General features: G+C 47.5%; 2 protein-coding genes across 3 annotated transcripts; both read left to right on the top strand.

Annotated features, from left to right (window-relative positions):
* Window positions 1-715: 715 nt before the first annotated feature.
* LOC138813441 (CD209 antigen-like protein C) lies at window positions 716-10,356 on the top strand. 2 transcript variants are annotated; one of them, XM_070001871.1, is made up of 7 exons: window positions 716-800; window positions 922-1,008; window positions 2,319-2,399; window positions 2,978-3,058; window positions 3,574-3,725; window positions 4,808-4,917; window positions 10,310-10,356. In XM_070001871.1, the coding sequence occupies exons 1-7, from the start codon at window positions 755-757 to the stop codon at window positions 10,329-10,331; spliced, it is 579 nt and encodes a 192-aa protein (XP_069857972.1). In that variant the 5' UTR covers window positions 716-754; the 3' UTR covers window positions 10,332-10,356. The 2 variants fall into 2 exon arrangements, with proteins under 2 accessions (XP_069857972.1, XP_069857971.1); XM_070001870.1 differs by lacking the exon at window positions 10,310-10,356 and adding an exon at window positions 6,494-7,019.
* Window positions 10,339-14,733, top strand: LOC138813440 (CD209 antigen-like protein C). The gene is made up of 7 exons (XM_070001869.1): window positions 10,339-10,422; window positions 10,510-10,578; window positions 11,116-11,205; window positions 12,426-12,503; window positions 13,143-13,294; window positions 13,847-13,956; window positions 14,346-14,733. Exons 1-7 carry the CDS (start codon window positions 10,377-10,379, stop codon window positions 14,512-14,514), a joined length of 714 nt encoding a protein of 237 aa, XP_069857970.1. The 5' UTR covers window positions 10,339-10,376; the 3' UTR covers window positions 14,515-14,733.
* The last annotated feature ends 1,255 nt before the right edge of the window (window positions 14,734-15,988 follow it).

Here is a 15,988-nt window from a genome sequence, read left to right as displayed (position 1 = left end):
TGGTAGAGCACCAGCTTTGAATAAATCTTAAGAGATAACACTTAGCCCCGAGTTTCAGCCCCAGTATTAGATTAACATACACACACACACACACACACACACACACACACACACACACACACACACACACACACACATGTGCTGGATATTGGTGGCTCACACCTATAACCCTGGCTACTTAGGAGACTGAGATCTGAGGACTGCAGTTTGAAGCCAGCCAGGGAAGAAAAGTTCTCATGAGATTCTTATCTCCAATAACCACTCAAAAACTGGAATGGTTCAAGTGGTAGACCGCTATCCTTGAGCACAAAGAGGCTCAAGGACAGCACCCAGGCATTGAGTTCAAGCCCTACAATTGACTCTCCCCCCCCAAAAAAGTGCCTAACCATTGTAAGCACACAGTAAATATGAGCAATCATTATTGAGCCTCAACTTTTCAAGTCAGCACAAATCTGCATCACTGAAGAAATCCACAAAGCTAGGCAGCAAATTCTGGAGACAAGAGGAGCTTGTTTTTCTGGAAACAGACTACACCCAACCTATCTCTGAAATTTCTGGGAAAATGTCACATGCCATGGTGTTTGGGTTGGGGTGGGGTGGGGGGGTTCTCAACCCTGTTCATCTGTTCATTTCTGGTGCTGCTATCCAGTTCCTGTTTCTCTTTCTGAGTAAAAAACTTAGCATGAGGAAAGGGAGTAGGGAAATAAAAGCTGTACTCTCCAGCTGTCCTGACCACTAAGGGACATCAGGGACCATGAGTGACTCCAAGAAAGTGAGGGAGCCATCGCTGGGCCTCCTGGGTGAGGCTGGGCTGCACCATTGGAAGTTCAGAAGCTGGTCCTAGGGGTTGGGGATAGGGGTGGTGGTGCTCAGATCTGATCTCAGCCTGCCTGGTTCTGACGTTAGCTTCTCTCCATTCAGATGAGGAAGAGCAGATACCTGGGGGCACCAGATATTCTGTGAAAGGCTCTGTGCACCAACTGGCTGGTGATCTCAAGGATGTTGCAGGTGAACCATGGTTTATGGGGTGGGGAGGAGGAAGGGAAGAACCTCTTAGATAATCTGTGCTGTGGGGAGGTGGAACCTCTCAGTCCTGCAGATGGGGAAACAGGCTCCTGTGGAGGGGGAAGCTGGGGTTCTACACAATCCTGAACCTGGAGATGGTCAACGTTGGAGACTTGGACTCGTGTCTTGTCAAAGTTGACAGTGAGGGCCTAGACTCCTGGGTCCTTGGTCTGTGGAGGTCTATAGACTCCTTGGTCTATGGAGGGTGAGGATGAAGGTCTGCACTCCTAGGTTCTGTGCAGGTGAAGGCTGAGGGGCTGGGACTCCCAAGTCTGTGAAGATGGAGGTAGAGGGTATAGACTTTTGATTCTATGGAGGTGGAGGCTGAGGGGCTGGACTTCTAGGTCCTGTGGAGATAGAGGCTGAGGGGCTGGACTGCTAGGTTTTGTAGACGTAGAGGCTGAGGTTCTGGGATTCCTGGGTTCTGTGGAGGTGGAGGCTGAGGGTCTAGACTCTTCATTTTGTGGAGATGGAGGCTGGGGCCTGGGACACCTAGGTTCTATGGAGGTAAAGGCTAAAAGGCTGGATTCCTGGGTTCTATGGAGATGGAGGCTGAGTGTCTGGACTCCTGGATCATGTGGAGGTAGAGGTTGAGTATCTGGACTCTTCATTCTATGGAGATGGAGGCTGAGGGTCTGGGTCTCCTAGGTCCTGTGGAGATGGAGGCTGAGGGTCTGGACTCTTCATTCTGTGGAGGTGGAGGCTGAAGATCTGGACTCCTGGTATTGAAGAAGTGGAGGCTGAGGGTCTGGGACTCCTAGGTCCTGTGGAGGTGGAGGCAGAGGGGCTGGTTATCTGGACCCTGGATGTTCAAGGCTGGAAACTTGTGGCCATGCCTGGACCTCTGTGCACTGGAGGGGAGGATTATAAAGCCTGAACATCTGAAGAGGAGAAGCCAGAAGTTGTAGAGATGGAGGCTGGGGCTCCAGGCTCTTGTGTCCTGGGTGAATCCTGGAAGTTTGGACTTCTGAGTCCTGTGGAAGTAGGAGCTGGGAAAGTGGACTCCTATGTACCGGAGAAGAGTCTAAGTTCTGGACTTTTGGAGAAGTTCTGGGGTCCTGGGGTGAAAGTCAGGGGACTGGATTATGGGGTCATGGGATGGTTGGATTTGAAATCTGGGTTTCTATAGGAACTGGGTGGGATGGGGGCATGGAGGCTGGAGCATGGAATCATGGGTACTGGGGAAGAAGAGACTGAGAGTCAGGAGCGACAAGACACTGAGGAGCTGACCCCACCCTTTTTCTCTCCAACAGGGGGTCTGAGCCATGGCCATGCGCTTCAGCTTCTCTCCCTCACCCTCTTCACCCTCCTCCTGCTGATTGTCCTGGTCAAAGGTCAGGCAAGCCTGGGATTGGGACATGGCAGTTCATGAGTAGGGGTGAACTGAAATCTGGGATCAGGTATTTCCAGAGCACCCGCCTGTGGTGTTGAGTTTGGGTGATTTAGCTTTCTCTTCAAGTGTTACAGTTTCCTTGTCTTCCAAGAAGATTAGACAAGATGGCAGCTTTCAGAAAACAATATCCCTGAGGGGGTCATTGTGCAGGCTAACACACACTAAGTGTTTAATGGTTGCACCTTTTTGTTGTTCAAATTGGGAGTCTTTATTAAAAAGCTGGTATAAAAAAATGGGAGTCTTTATTGGCGAGCCAGTGGCTGCAGGTGGACTCCTGTCCCAAAGACCTGCAGCCCCTCGGATACACTTAACACCATTAGGAAACTGAGCCATGAGAGCAGGAGAGGAAAGAAAGAGCAGAAAAATGATCCCAACAAACCAGATCCACTCCAATAGAGCGCTGAAGTGGGATACCATGGTGACTAGAGGAGAGCCAGGAGACACGAGACATGAGACAAGAGGCACGGTGTCAAATGCACTTTTTGTTGTTGTTGTTGTTTTACCCTTTCTTTGGCACAGTGTCCAGATTTCCTGGCTCCCAAGAGCACATCAAGGAAGACAAGATCTACCAGGATCTGACCCAACTGAAAGCTGGAATTGGTGAGTGATCAGAAAGCATTTTATGAATTTCCTTCCGTCACCAGCCCGCTCCAAGCCTCAGTTTGTGGATCTGTGAATTGGGAATATAGTGGCTCAGAGATTGTGGTATTTGGCGTTCATAGAGGGCCATGCAAACAATAGGAATCAATGAACCCAGTTTCCATGCCTCTCTTGTGAGCCGAAAGCCTCCTCAAATCTCAGTCTGGAGGAGATGGTGCCACCACTTGGGTTTTTCTGAGATGGAAAAGGAGATAATATAATTTTAAGAAGCTGGGTTGCTGGTGGTACATTTGAGACTGTCATCTTAGCTGCTCAGGAGGCTGAGATCTGAGGATCGAGGTTCAGAGCCAGGCTGGACAAGAGAGCCTCTTATCTCCAAGTAACCAACAAAAAAGCTGGAAGTGGAGCTGGGGCTCCACTAGCCTTGAGTGAAAGAGCTCAGAGACAGTGTCCAGGGCCTGAATTCAAGCCTCAGGACACACACAAACACACCGCTTGAATTTTCTTCTCAACAGAAAGCCTATGCCACCCCTGCCAGTGGGACTGGACATTCTTTCAAGGAAATTGTTACTTCTTCTCTGAGATACAACACAACTGGCACAATTCTGTCACTGCATGCCAGGAAATGGGGGCCCAGCTCGTGGTCATCAAAAGTGAGGAGGAGCAGGTGTGGCTGCGCTGTGGTAGATGACTGGTCAGCTGGGGAGGAAATGGTTGGTCCAGTGGGATTTTATTTTAATGGAGAAACAAATGTGTATTCTACTTGGAAAGGAGACAAAAGGTGGGAAGATAGGTTCCCAAACATCTTGCACAGAGACACACCCAAGGTCTGACTTGGGGTGAATGGATTGGGGATCATGTTGAGTATACGTGGTTTTTGAGGATGCACTGGCTAGGGTTTAACAGCTACCTCAGTTGGGGGTTCACAGTCTTGATGTGAACCATTCATCAATTCCACTCATGTGAATTTTGCCACCCAGGCTGATGGCTCGATGCCAATGGGACAGGCTATGAAGGGGAGATTACGCATGGTTAGCAATGGTGAACTCATCTTTTGGTTCAAACACATTAATCCCGGTAATGGTGTGGGGCGCCAATGGCCCATGCCTGTCATCCTAGCTACTCAGGAGGCTGAGATCTGAGGGTTGTGGCTCAAAGCCAATCCAAGCAGGAAAATCTGTGAGACTCTTATCTCCAATGAATCACCAGAGAGACAGAAGTGGGGTCATGGTTTGAGTGGTAGAGTAGCCTTGAACTAAAAAGCTCCAGGACAGGGCTGGGAAGGTGGCTCAGTGGTAGATGGCTTGCCTTGCATGCATGAGGCCCTGGGTTCGATTCCTCAGCACCATATAAGCAGAAAAAAAGCCAGCAGTGATGCTGTGGCTCAAGTGATAGAGTGCTAGCCTTGAGCCAAAGAGCAGAAGGACAGCTCCCAGGCCCAGAATTCAAGCCCCAGGAGTGGAACAACAATGCAAAACACCCCCATCCATGAGTAGATTTGCACTCAGAACTCAGAAGACACACAAGCAGTGAAGCAAACGTGTCTCAGAGAGGCCACTGGAGTGCACACTGTGTGCCAAGCAGAACACATCTATCCACCGGATACAGATGTAGGTGGAACATTCCAGAGTCACAGATGGGTAGAGTAAATCTCAGGCAGGAAACAGAACTTCCTGCGAAGAGTTTGGGGAGACCCAGGTAGAAAATGGGGTGCACGATTCCTTCCTGAATCCTCTTCTCTTCTTCCAGAGATTCCTGCAGCAGGCTTCTAAGAGTAAAGGCCGCACCTGGATGGGGCTGTCTGACCTGAAACATGAGGGCACGTGGCACTGGGTAGACGGCTCACACCTGATGTTCAGGTAGATCTCGGAGGAAGCAAACACACTGTAGAGTAAGAGTTCAAGTTCTGACTTGAGCTCTGTTTTGGGGGGAGAGGGATTGGGTGGATGGGGGGTGTGCTTCTCTTCCCTCTGTGGCTCACTAGGTTAAATGGTCTGACTTGAAGAAGGAGAGCTTTCATAACGCCATGTTTAGATAGGATGGCCCCATAGAAAGTAGATGCCAGTGGCACATGTCAGTGGATTTGGGGGTGAGGATGGAGGGGGCGGTGCTGCAATCTGGAGGATCACAGCTCAAGGCCAGTCCAAAATAACCAACCAAAAAAACTAGGTTGGAAGCATGACTCAAGTGGTAGAGCACCAGCCTAACAAGCAAGCAGAGCAAGTGAAAAGCCTTGCACTCAAACCCCAGTACTTACAACTATACAGAATGATATATATGTAATATATGTATTATATTATATAAAATATATAAGTGAATATATATTTATAGATGAATATATTTTAAATAATATATTAAATAAATATACTTGTTCTGTATGTGTTATATATTATATGTGTTATTACATTATATATAGGTATATTTTAAATAAATATATTAAATAAATAAATGTTATGTATTTTATGTCAATATCTATTATACATTATATAAACGTTTTAAAATAAATATTATATACAAACTATATTTTTATATAAATATATATAATACCTGATATATAATATTAATAGAAAATGTGAGGGATGGAAAAGCCAACATGCCATAGAAATTATTGTAACTGATGAGATAAAATGACTGCTTGGTACTGGAGGCTCATGTCTGCAATCCTAGCTACTCAGGAAGCTGAGATCTGAGGATCCAGGTTCAAAGCCAGCCTGGGACAGGAAAGTTATAAGACCATTATCTCCAATGTACTACTAGAAAAGCTAGAAGTAAAGCTGTTACTCAAGTGAAAGAGTGCTAACCTTGACCATGAAAAGTTTGGAGACAGCACTCAGGCCCTGAGGTCAAGCCCCAGGAGTGGCACCAAAATAAAGGAAGTACCAAATTATAAACATATGTGTAAGCATATACAGAATCCTACACATATATACACAAACATGTTAATAATAGTATATGAAGGGAATGATTCCAATAGTGTAACTTCTCTAAACAAATAACACGTTTTAACAAAAACAAGAAAGAGGAAGTACCAGGCCATATCCCAGATGCTGAGGGCAGAGAAATTGTGACCAAGAATTTTTCTTGTGGTTTCCATGAGAACTAATAGATAACACAGAGTAAGCAGGCTTGGGATTGGCTAGTTTTGGATGTCAATTTTGCTCCTGGCCTCTGGTGAAGGATTTGATTGGTTTGTATCTGAAAAACTGCACAGTCAACAGGATGGACGACCCCCCCTCCCCACCCCTGCCCACTGGACTATGATAACCAATAAGAGAAGAAGGCAAAAGTCAAGTGTATCAACCATACATCTGGGTCCAGAACAAGGTTGCCATATACATGCAGGGCATATGTGAACGTGTTTCAAAGTGGAAAGGAAAGAACAGGGTGGGTATAGGAAGTGTGGAACAGAGGCTCAATTTCAATTGGTCTATGCAGATTCATGAAATATTGGAATGAAGGAGAGCCCAACAGTTCTGGGGATGAAGATTGTGCAGAATTTAGAGGTGATGGCTGGAATGATGTGCAATGTAAGCTTGAAAAATTCTGGATCTGCAAGACGTCCGCAACCTTTTGTCCTACCAAGTGAAGCCCCGTCTATTGCCAAAGTGCCCTAGTCACGGTGCCCCTGATGGGGGCCATTCTGTGTTCTGTCAGTCACTTCCTTCTTCCTGTCTGTGGGTATTGAGATTTTTGATAAGAGCCTTTCTTTTCTTCTCTCTCCCTTCATTCCTTAGTCCCTTCCTCCTCCCCCCACCCCACCCTTTCTTGGTTTCTTTGCTTTCTTGTTTGTTGGAGACTGGGACCTTCTATGTAACAAGGCTGATCCAGAACTTGAGGATCTCCTGCTTCAGTATCCCATGTGCTGGGATTACAGGCATACACTACCAGTTCTCTTCATTGAAACAATCCTTAATTGATTGAGAGATTGATATTTGCAAGTCTATCATCCACTTCTCTTATTCTTGGCCAACAATAAATTTCTTCCCTGCAACATGGGTGTTCAGTTGTGTTATTACTTTTGCAATTCCAAAGAGAAGGAAAAAATTGACTAAATTGGTAATGAGCTCTCTTCTACTTTCAGATCATCTTTATTTTTTGAGTTTCTACATATGAAAGACTTATCCTTTTGTATCTGGATGGTTTTGTTTCACGTAGTGTCTTCCAGTCTGATGCATTTTTTCTCAAAGGACAGGTTTTCATTCTCAGCACTATTAGTTGGAGAGATTGTCCTTTCTCTGATGTATGTTTTTGGTGCCTTGATCTAGAATTGATTGGCTTGTTACCGGACAGAGGTGAGGTTTAGCGAAGCTCCCCTTTAAATATAGGAACTCTTTACTTAGGGTTCTTGACTTCCATTGTAGACTAAGAATTTCTGGACAGGTCACAATGGTAAGAAAACTTGGCAGAGCTTTATTAAGTAAACAAGCAAGAAAAACAACCAGATCAAAAAAAAAAGCAGACAAACAGAAGGACAAGGGCACACTCTAGCAGAGTGTGGGTGCTTTCATAGGGACACAAAGACACAGACACAGACAAGAAGACACCCAGAGAGACTCACAGCTCCTTGGGCAGTTGGATATTTATAAAGGCAGGGGGTCTGGCTTTAAATTATGCAAAGCTAGGTGCTTTGTCTTCCCTTTAACTATACCTAGTGTTCCAGGTAAGAATGCATCCATAAAACAGATCCTCATCCTTGAAACAAGAGACACCCTGCTAACTGCATTTTGGGGCATCCTATCAGGCAATTGTGAATTCTTGGGTGAGAAGTGCATCCCTTAGGAAATAATGCATTCAGTTGTTGTTCTTTGAAGCAAAGATAGCATTTCTAAGTTTTTAGGTAACATATTTCTTTTTTTTTTTTTTTCTGTCAGTTGAGGGGCTTGAACTCTGGGCCTGGGCGCTGTCCCTCAGCTCTTCAGCTCAAGGCTAGCGCTCTACCACTTGAGCTACAGCACCACTTCATAGGTAACATATTTCTGAGTTGCCTACACCAGGCCTCAGTTTCCATAAGTTATCCTGCTTCATTTCCTCCCAAATGACTTTTGTTTCCTTAATCTTAAGGGCAGTACATGAAGGAATATCTCCTGTATTTGCTATTAGCTGACCATACCTCATTTTTCCTAGTCTATCCGGCTTCATTTCTCCCAAAATGACTTTGTTCCCTTAATCCTAAGGAAAGTAGATGGACAAACTTTAAGCTTGAATCTTTGAATCCCTAGGATTCATTTACCATGCCTCATTTTCTCTGGGCTATCCTGCCTCACACTGAGATGTGTAGATTTGTTTCTTGGCTTTGGAATTTTGACTCTTGCTGCAAGGGTCTGTTTTTGATCCCAATACATACTATTTTTGTTCCTATGTCTCCTTTGCATATGTTGAAATCAAGTATTATAGCCAAGAACTGGTGGCTCACACCTGTCAACCGAGCTACTTAAGAGGCTGAGATCTAAGGAACAAGGTTCCAAGCCAGCCTGGGCAGGAAAGTCCATGAGACTCTTATCTCCAATAAACTACTCAGAAAAAGACAGAAGTTGCACTATGGCTCAAGTGGTAGATTGCTAGCCTTGAGCACAGAGAGGCTCAGGGACAGTCCCTAGCCCTCAGGACAAGAGAGAGAGAGAGAGAGAGAGAGAGAGAGAGAGAGAGAGAGAGAGAGAGAGAGAGAGAGACAGACAGACAGACAGACAGACAGACAGACAGACAGACAGACAGACAGACAGACAGACAGACAGACAGACAGACAAAGACAGGGAGACAGGGAGACAGGGAGACAGGGAGACAGGGAGAAGCAGAGAGAGTAAGGGAGCAGGGAAAAAGGGAGGAAGATGGATAGGGAGTGAAAAATCAAGTATTATAAGGCACCTGCACCCAAATTGTCTAAAGTTGTCCAAAATTAACTTTGCTAATCAGGATGTTTTTTTGTGGGGGTAGGGGATTCTTCCATGTGGCTTTGAGGATTGATTTTTTTTTTTTTTGGTCGGTCATGAGACTTGAACTCTGGGCCTGGGTGCTGTCCCTGAGCTCTTCAGCTCAAGGTGAGTACTCTACCACTTGAGCCACAGCACCACTACCAGTTTTCTGCTGGTTTATTGGAGATAAGTCTCACAGACTTTCCTGCCAAGGCTGGCTTTGAACTGTGATCCTCAGATCTCAGCCTCCTGGTCAGCTAGGATTACAGGTGTGAGCCACTGGCACCTAGCTTGATTTTTGTTTTTTTTTGGTCCGGTCATGGAGGCTGAACTCTGGGCCTGGGCGCTGTCCCTCAGCTCTTCAGCTCAAGGCTAGTGCTCTACCACTTGAGCCACAGCACCACTTCTGGCTTTTTTTCTTTTTGCTTATGTGGTGCTGAGGAATCGAACCCAGGGCCTCATGCATGCAAGGCAAGCGCTCTACCACTGAGCCACCTTCCCAGTCCCCCTTGATTTTTTTCTAGTGGAGTGAAGCATGTCATTGGAGTTTTGATGCAAATTGCATTGACTATCTAGATGGTTTTTGGGTTGCATGAACATTTCAACAATATTAATTCTTCCAACCTGTGAAAGACAGATATGGATGGATGATCATGTAGCACAGGGTGTGCAGCCTAAATATAAAAGTGTAGGGCTGGAAAGTTGGCTCAGTGGTAGAGTGCTTGCCTTGCATGCACGAGGCCCTGGGTTCAATTCCTCAGCACCACATAAACAGAAAAAGCCAGAAGTGACGCTGTGGCTCAAGTGGTAGAGCGCTAGCCTTGAGCTGAAGAGCTGAGGAACAGCGCCCAGGCCGAGTTCAGACCCCCCGACCGGACCAAAAAAAAAAAAAAAGAAAAGAAAAGAAAAAAAAGTATATAAAACAGGAAATTGCCAGACTCTATCCAGCAGACATTAAATCAATATGAACAACTGTGATTCACCTCCCAGCTCCCAAGTCAGCAGAATTCACCAGAAGTGAATGCATCAGCAAAGCCTGGGGTCAGAGGGAAGAGTCCCCTGAAAGATAAGACATTGCTAACCCACTGGGCCATGTGGAGATGGAACAAAAGAGCCTTAACTGTACAAGTTCTTGCTTTCATGAAAGGCATTCCAAGAGCTTGCCCTCACCACCGAGGGTGAAGCAGAAGTTTTCAGCTACAAACCCCAAGTCCCACTGACCCGCTCCCTGAAAATGCTAGAATGCTCAGCACAAGCTGGGCTGTGTTGATGGCCCTTCCCCTCCCTTGAGCTCTTCCGCCATTCCTGCTCACTTCCTTGTTTCTCTTCCGGACGATTGTAGATTCTGGGAGTGGGAAACTTAAGACGTGGCCTTCAGTAGCTCCAGGCACTGAAGGACAGCGGTGACCATGAGTGACTCTCAGGATGTGAAAGGCCCACAGCTGAGTCTCCTGGGTGAGGCTGGGCTGGGACTCGGGGTGTTCAGGATGGGGGGGGGGGTCCTCCCATGAGGGCTCTAACTCAGATTCTCTGTCTATTCAGAGGAGGACCAGATGGTAACCGTTAAAGGACAGACTTTTCCACCCACTTCCGGATTCAGTAGTGTGTCAGGTACAGTAGAGGCACAGACACGCTTGCTAGGAAGCTGGAGGTTGGGTCTCCAGATGTCTGGGTGGGTGCTGGGGAAAGATACAAAATGGGTCCTTTCTGGTCACCAGTGGCTCATGCCTGTCATTCTAGCTACTCAGGCAGCTGAGATCTGAGACTTACGGTGTGAAGCCGTCCTGGGCAAGAGAGTCTGTGAGACTTTTATATCCGAGTCTGTGAGACTTTTATCTCTGACAAAGTTTTAAAAAGCCAGAAGTGGAGTTGGGGCTCAAGAGGTAGAATACTAGCCTGGAGCAAAAGAAGTTTAGAGACAGTGCTCAGGCCCTGAGTTCAAAACTGAGGATTAGCACCCCCCCCAAAAAAAAAGGAAGGAAGGAAGGAAAAAGAAAGGAAATAAAGGAAGAAAGAAAGAGAAGAAAGAAAGACTTGGGTCCTGGAATTCTACTTCCTGGGGAGGTAGAGTCTGGGGGAGGGAATATGGGCCCTTGGGCTAAGCTAACACCTTACCATGCTGGAGCTCCCCATCTTTTTTTTCCCAAGGCTGCCTGGGATATCGCCTCACCCTCCTGATCCTGCAGATGCTATCTTTTATCATCTTGGCCGGGCTTCTGGTGGCTGTCCTCAACCAAGGTTAGGAAGGGCTGAGGGCTGGCCTTACGCTAGGGCAGAGTATATGGGAAGAAAAGTCGGATGGAAAGCTGGGATCGGGGTCTTTGGTAGCTCCACAGGGCTTCTTGGGGGTTTCTCCCACCTCCGGCATACTGGAGGAGAAGGGGGAAAGACAAGCAGGGGAGGAAAGAGAGGAAGCCAGGAGAGAGAGGAGAAGCAGGGGAGGGGAGGGAGGAGGAGCAGGAGAGAGGAGGAAAGATTGGGATGGAAGAGAGGACAGAAGAAGGGGAAGAGAAATAGAGGAGAAGAAAGGAGAGGAGAGGAGAGAGGAGAGGAGGGGAGGAAAGGAGAAGGAAGGGAACGAGAGGAGAGGATAATAAAAGGAGAGGAAGCAGGGGAGAGGAGGCAGGAGCAGCAGCAGAGGGGAAGGAGGAAGAGGAGAGAAGAAGAAAACAATTGGGATGGAAGAAAGGACAAAGGAGGGGAAAGAGAAAGAGAGATAGGGATAGAGGAGAAGCAGGGAGGGGAGGGAGGAGGAGCAGGGAGCACCCTGGGTCCATTTGCCGATGCCATTCACGGGCTGCTTTGGATGTCAGATTTTCTTGTCTTCAAAGGGGATTAAACAAGAGAGTAGTCAGAGACTACTACATTCTTTATGCAGAGATGCTAGTGCATGACTGTAGGCCCCGCTACTCAGGAGACTGGGGTGGCTGATCATGAGTTTGAGATTAGCTTAGACAGAATCTTGCGATCCATCTCAAAAGACAAAAAAAAAAAAAAAAAAAAAAAGCAACAGCTCCCTGAGGGCCCAGTGAAGGCCCTGAGACACGCAGTTGGCTTTTGTTTGTTTGTTTGTTTTGGTCTTTTTTGGTACTAAGGATAGAACCCAGGACGCTGACACTTGCTAGCAAGCGCTTTGCCTCTGAGCTACATCCCAGCCCACACAGTTGTTTAATAATTGCAATTTCTGCCGGGCACTAGTGGCTTACACCTGCAATCCTAGCTATTCAGGAAGCTGAGATCTGAGGATCTGGATTCAAAGCCAGCCAGTCAGGAAAGTCTGTGAGACCCTTATCTCCAATAAACCACTAGAAAATTGGAAGTGGTGCTGTGGCTCAAGTGGTAGAGTGCTCGCCTTGAGCTGAAGAGTGAAGGGACAGAGCCCAAGCCCAGAGTTCAAGCCCCACAACTGACCAAAAAATAAATAATAATAATTGTAATTTCTTATTCCTTTGATGCAGGTGTCAAACTTCTTAGCTCTCAGAATCAATCAGAACAGAAATTCTACCAGGAGCTGACCCAGCTGAAGACTGAAATGGGTCAGTGACTGGAAACCCGGCGTCCAGGGCCAGAAAAGGTCAAAGGTCTCCAATGGAGGGGGAAGAAGGTCACATGGCTTGAGTCACTGGCCCTCTCCCTGGTCTGTGAATTGGGAACACAGAGGATCGAACCCAGGATGTTGACACTTACTAGGGAAGCGATTCACCACTGAGCTACATCCCAGCCCACACAGTTGTTTAATGATTGCAATTTCTTATTCCTTTTACCCAGGCTCCCAACTTCTTGGGGAGGACTAGGGAGAGAGTGGGGGGGGGGGGAGGGGAGAGAGGGGGAGGAGATATGGGAAGAAGGAGGTCACTTGGCTTTGAGTCACTGGCCCTCTCCCTGGCCTGTGAATCAAGAACACAGAGGAACAGCCCCGAAGCCAATGGTGGCACCAAGAACACTGTAGGTGCTCAGTTAAATCCTGTTCTGAGCTCTTAAGTCCCCTGCTCCTCCCAGTCTGGAAGAGATGGCTCCAGGATTCCTGGGTTCTCCTGGAGTCAGGAAGGGGCTCAGGAAGTGGAGACAGAAATGACCTCAAGGGAGGGAGGGCCCTGACTGCGTAGGGCTTGAAAGATAGTCAGACACAGGAATGTTCACAGATGGGTCCAGACTGATCTGTCTCTCCCCAACAGACCGCCTGTGCCGGCCTTGCCCCTGGGACTGGACGTACTTCCAAGAAGACTGCTACTTCTTCTCTAAGTCCAAAAGGAACTGGAAAAACTCCATCAAGGCCTGCCTAGAGATGGGGGCCCAACTGGTGGTCATTGAAACTGATGAGGAGCAGGTGCAGATGGTGGGGTTTGGAGGTTCGGTATGGGGGAGGGGGTTGTCCTGGTTTTGTGCATGCAACTGGCTGCTGGCCATCTAGCCCTTTGCCAGGCAGGGTGGTCTTTACGGGTGAAGGGCTACTGGTACCACTTGGATAGTGAAGAGAAGGAAGGTCAGAAAAGAGGGTGTCTCCTTCACTTTGTAGGGAACACTTAAAATATAAAAGACCTGAGCCAGCTGCCCGTCATCCTAGCTACTCATTCAGGGGGGTGAGATCTGAGGATTGTGGTTCAAAGCCAACCCTGGGCAGGAAAGTCTGTCCGACTCCTGTCTCCAAGGAATCACCAAAAAGCCACAAGTGGCACTATGGTTCAAACAGTTCAATGCTAGCCTTGAGCCAAAGAGCTCAGGGACAGTACCCAAGCCCCGAGTTCAAGCCCCAGGGCCATCCTGATACAGGGGGAAGGATTACATTGCAGAAGGAAGTTGCATCCAAGACAGCTTGAACAGACACAAGCTGCAAAATGGGGTGCAGAGCTCTTTCCTGAATCCTCCTCTCCCCTTCCAGAGCTTTCTGCAGCAGACATTAAAGAATAAAGGCCAGACCTGGATAGGACTGTCAGACCTGAATGAAGAAGCCACGTGGCGGTGGGTGAATGGCTTACCTCTGTCACAAGGGTAAATCTAATGAGACTTGAACACTCTATGGATTAGGAGTCCGGGGTGGGGGCCCTTTGGGACTCTGATTAAACTACCCTTGGGAACAGAGCACCGGAAGCTCATACCTGTAATCCTCACTACTCAGGAGGTTGAGATTTGAGGATTGTGATTCAAAGCCAGTCCAGGCAGGAAAGTCTGTGAGACTCTTCAATGAACCACCAGAAAAAACAGAAGTGGAGCTGTGGTTCAAAGTAGACATATTACGTGGTCAAGAACAGGCAGGATGGCTAAACATGGGTGTGTTAGGGAAACAAGGGTGAAGAAGGCAAGTTCCCAAGGGTCAGAACCTTGGTTGAGGGGACCAGGGGCTGGGGCCAACTCTCATGCTGTGGCTGGGTTTTTTTAAGCTTCAAGCAGTATTGGAACAAAGGAGAGCCCAACAACGTTGGCGAGGAAGACTGTGTGGAGTTCATAGGCGATGGCTGGAATGATGCCAAGTGCAACAACGCAAATTTATGGATCTGTAAAAAAACTTCGTCCACCTGCTCCTCGAGTTCTTTGACACAAAAGCTCTGAGAGTCTTCTCTGTCCCATTCCCCCTTTCTCACCTGAGTCTGGACCACTGTGGTCCTTCCTTTAATGCCTTCAGGAACCCCTTTGACTTAATTGCTTGTGGGGATGACACACTAAGAAACCACAGATGTGGGTTGCATTCAGGGGCGTGTGTGTGTGTGTGTGTGTGTGTGTGTGTATTTGGGTGAAGGGGGGGTGTTCTGTTGATCTGTTGTGTTTTCCTTGCTGAGATTAAAAAGGTTTGCACAAAGATACCTTCCGTTCATCTCTCCTGCACCCCTTTGGACGGCGGGGCAGGGGGGTGGGGCTTTACTGGTGGGGGAATTAATTCCCACAAGCAATCAGGAGCTGGAGTCCCAGCCCCTACCTCCCATTGATGTCGCCATGGTGACCAGATCTCTCCTTAAGGAAGGATAAATTGTAGCCCCAGTTCCTGGGGGTTCTTATGGAGGCTGAGGTCAGCTGCCAGTCCCACAGGGCATTCGTGAAGGCCGGGGTGGGGTGGGGGGAATCCTTCCTGCTGTAGCTACTATGGCAGAGGGATGAAGAAAGTCTGGCCACATTAGGCCAAGATGGGAAATTGTTTTTGAAGGGCCATCTAGGTTCAAGAGTTCTCCATGGGGTTCACTGTGGCTCCCCTGGCAAGCTGTTTCCTTCCCATGTTTGAGCACTGCCTGTGGCTTAATACAAATAGAGATTTAGAGAATCATGGAACTGAATACATTTAACTTGTATTTTATTTATTTTTTGGTGCTGGTCCTGGGGTTTGAACTCAGGGCCTGGGCACTGTCCCTGATCTTCTTTTGCTCAAAGCTAGTGAGCTATCTCTTGAGCTACAGCTCCATTTCTGTTTTATTTTGTGTTTTCTTTCTTTCTTTTTTTAAAATCCAGGCTGGCTTTGAACCATGACCCTCATCTCCTCCTCTTTCTCTTCCTCCTCCTCCTCTTTCCCCTCTCTCCTCTCTCTTACTTCTCTTTCTCTGCTTTTTTCTCCTCTCTTCTTCCCTCATTTCCTCTCCTCTCTCTTCTCCTCTTCCTCTCTCTTTCCATCCTCTCTTCCTCCCCTCTTTTTCTTTATCTCTCCTCTCTTCTCCCTCGCCCCTCCTGCTTCTCTCCTCTCCCTTCTCCTTCTCTCTTCTCCCTCATTATCATCTTCTTCCTCCTCTCTCCTCTCTCTCTTCTCTCTCCTCTCTTTCATCCTTCCCCTCCTCTACTTCCTCTCTCTGCCTCTCTTTTCTCCTCTCTCTTTTTCTCTCCTCTCTTCTTCCCTCCCTTCCTCCCCTCCCTCTCTCCCTTCTTCTTGCCTGCCACAAAGCAAAGATGTCTCTAGTCACTTGCTCCTTCCAGCCCAATGTTCTAGTCAAGAGGTCAGCCAGGGAAGCATGGATTCAATCTTGTGAACCCACGAGCCTAAATGAATCTTTGTGAGTCTAGATTTCTCCACTCATTGGTATCCTGTGGTTTCTTAGTGAAGTTT

The sequence above is a fragment of the Dipodomys merriami genome, unplaced genomic scaffold, assembly GCF_024711535.1.
Source record: "Dipodomys merriami isolate MVZ:Mamm:240054 unplaced genomic scaffold, mDipMer1.0.p SCAF_6, whole genome shotgun sequence".
NCBI classification, from domain to species: Eukaryota; Metazoa; Chordata; class Mammalia; order Rodentia; family Heteromyidae; genus Dipodomys; species Dipodomys merriami.
The sequence above is the reverse complement of the archived record's forward strand: the minus strand, read 5'-3'. Positions and strand labels throughout refer to the sequence as shown.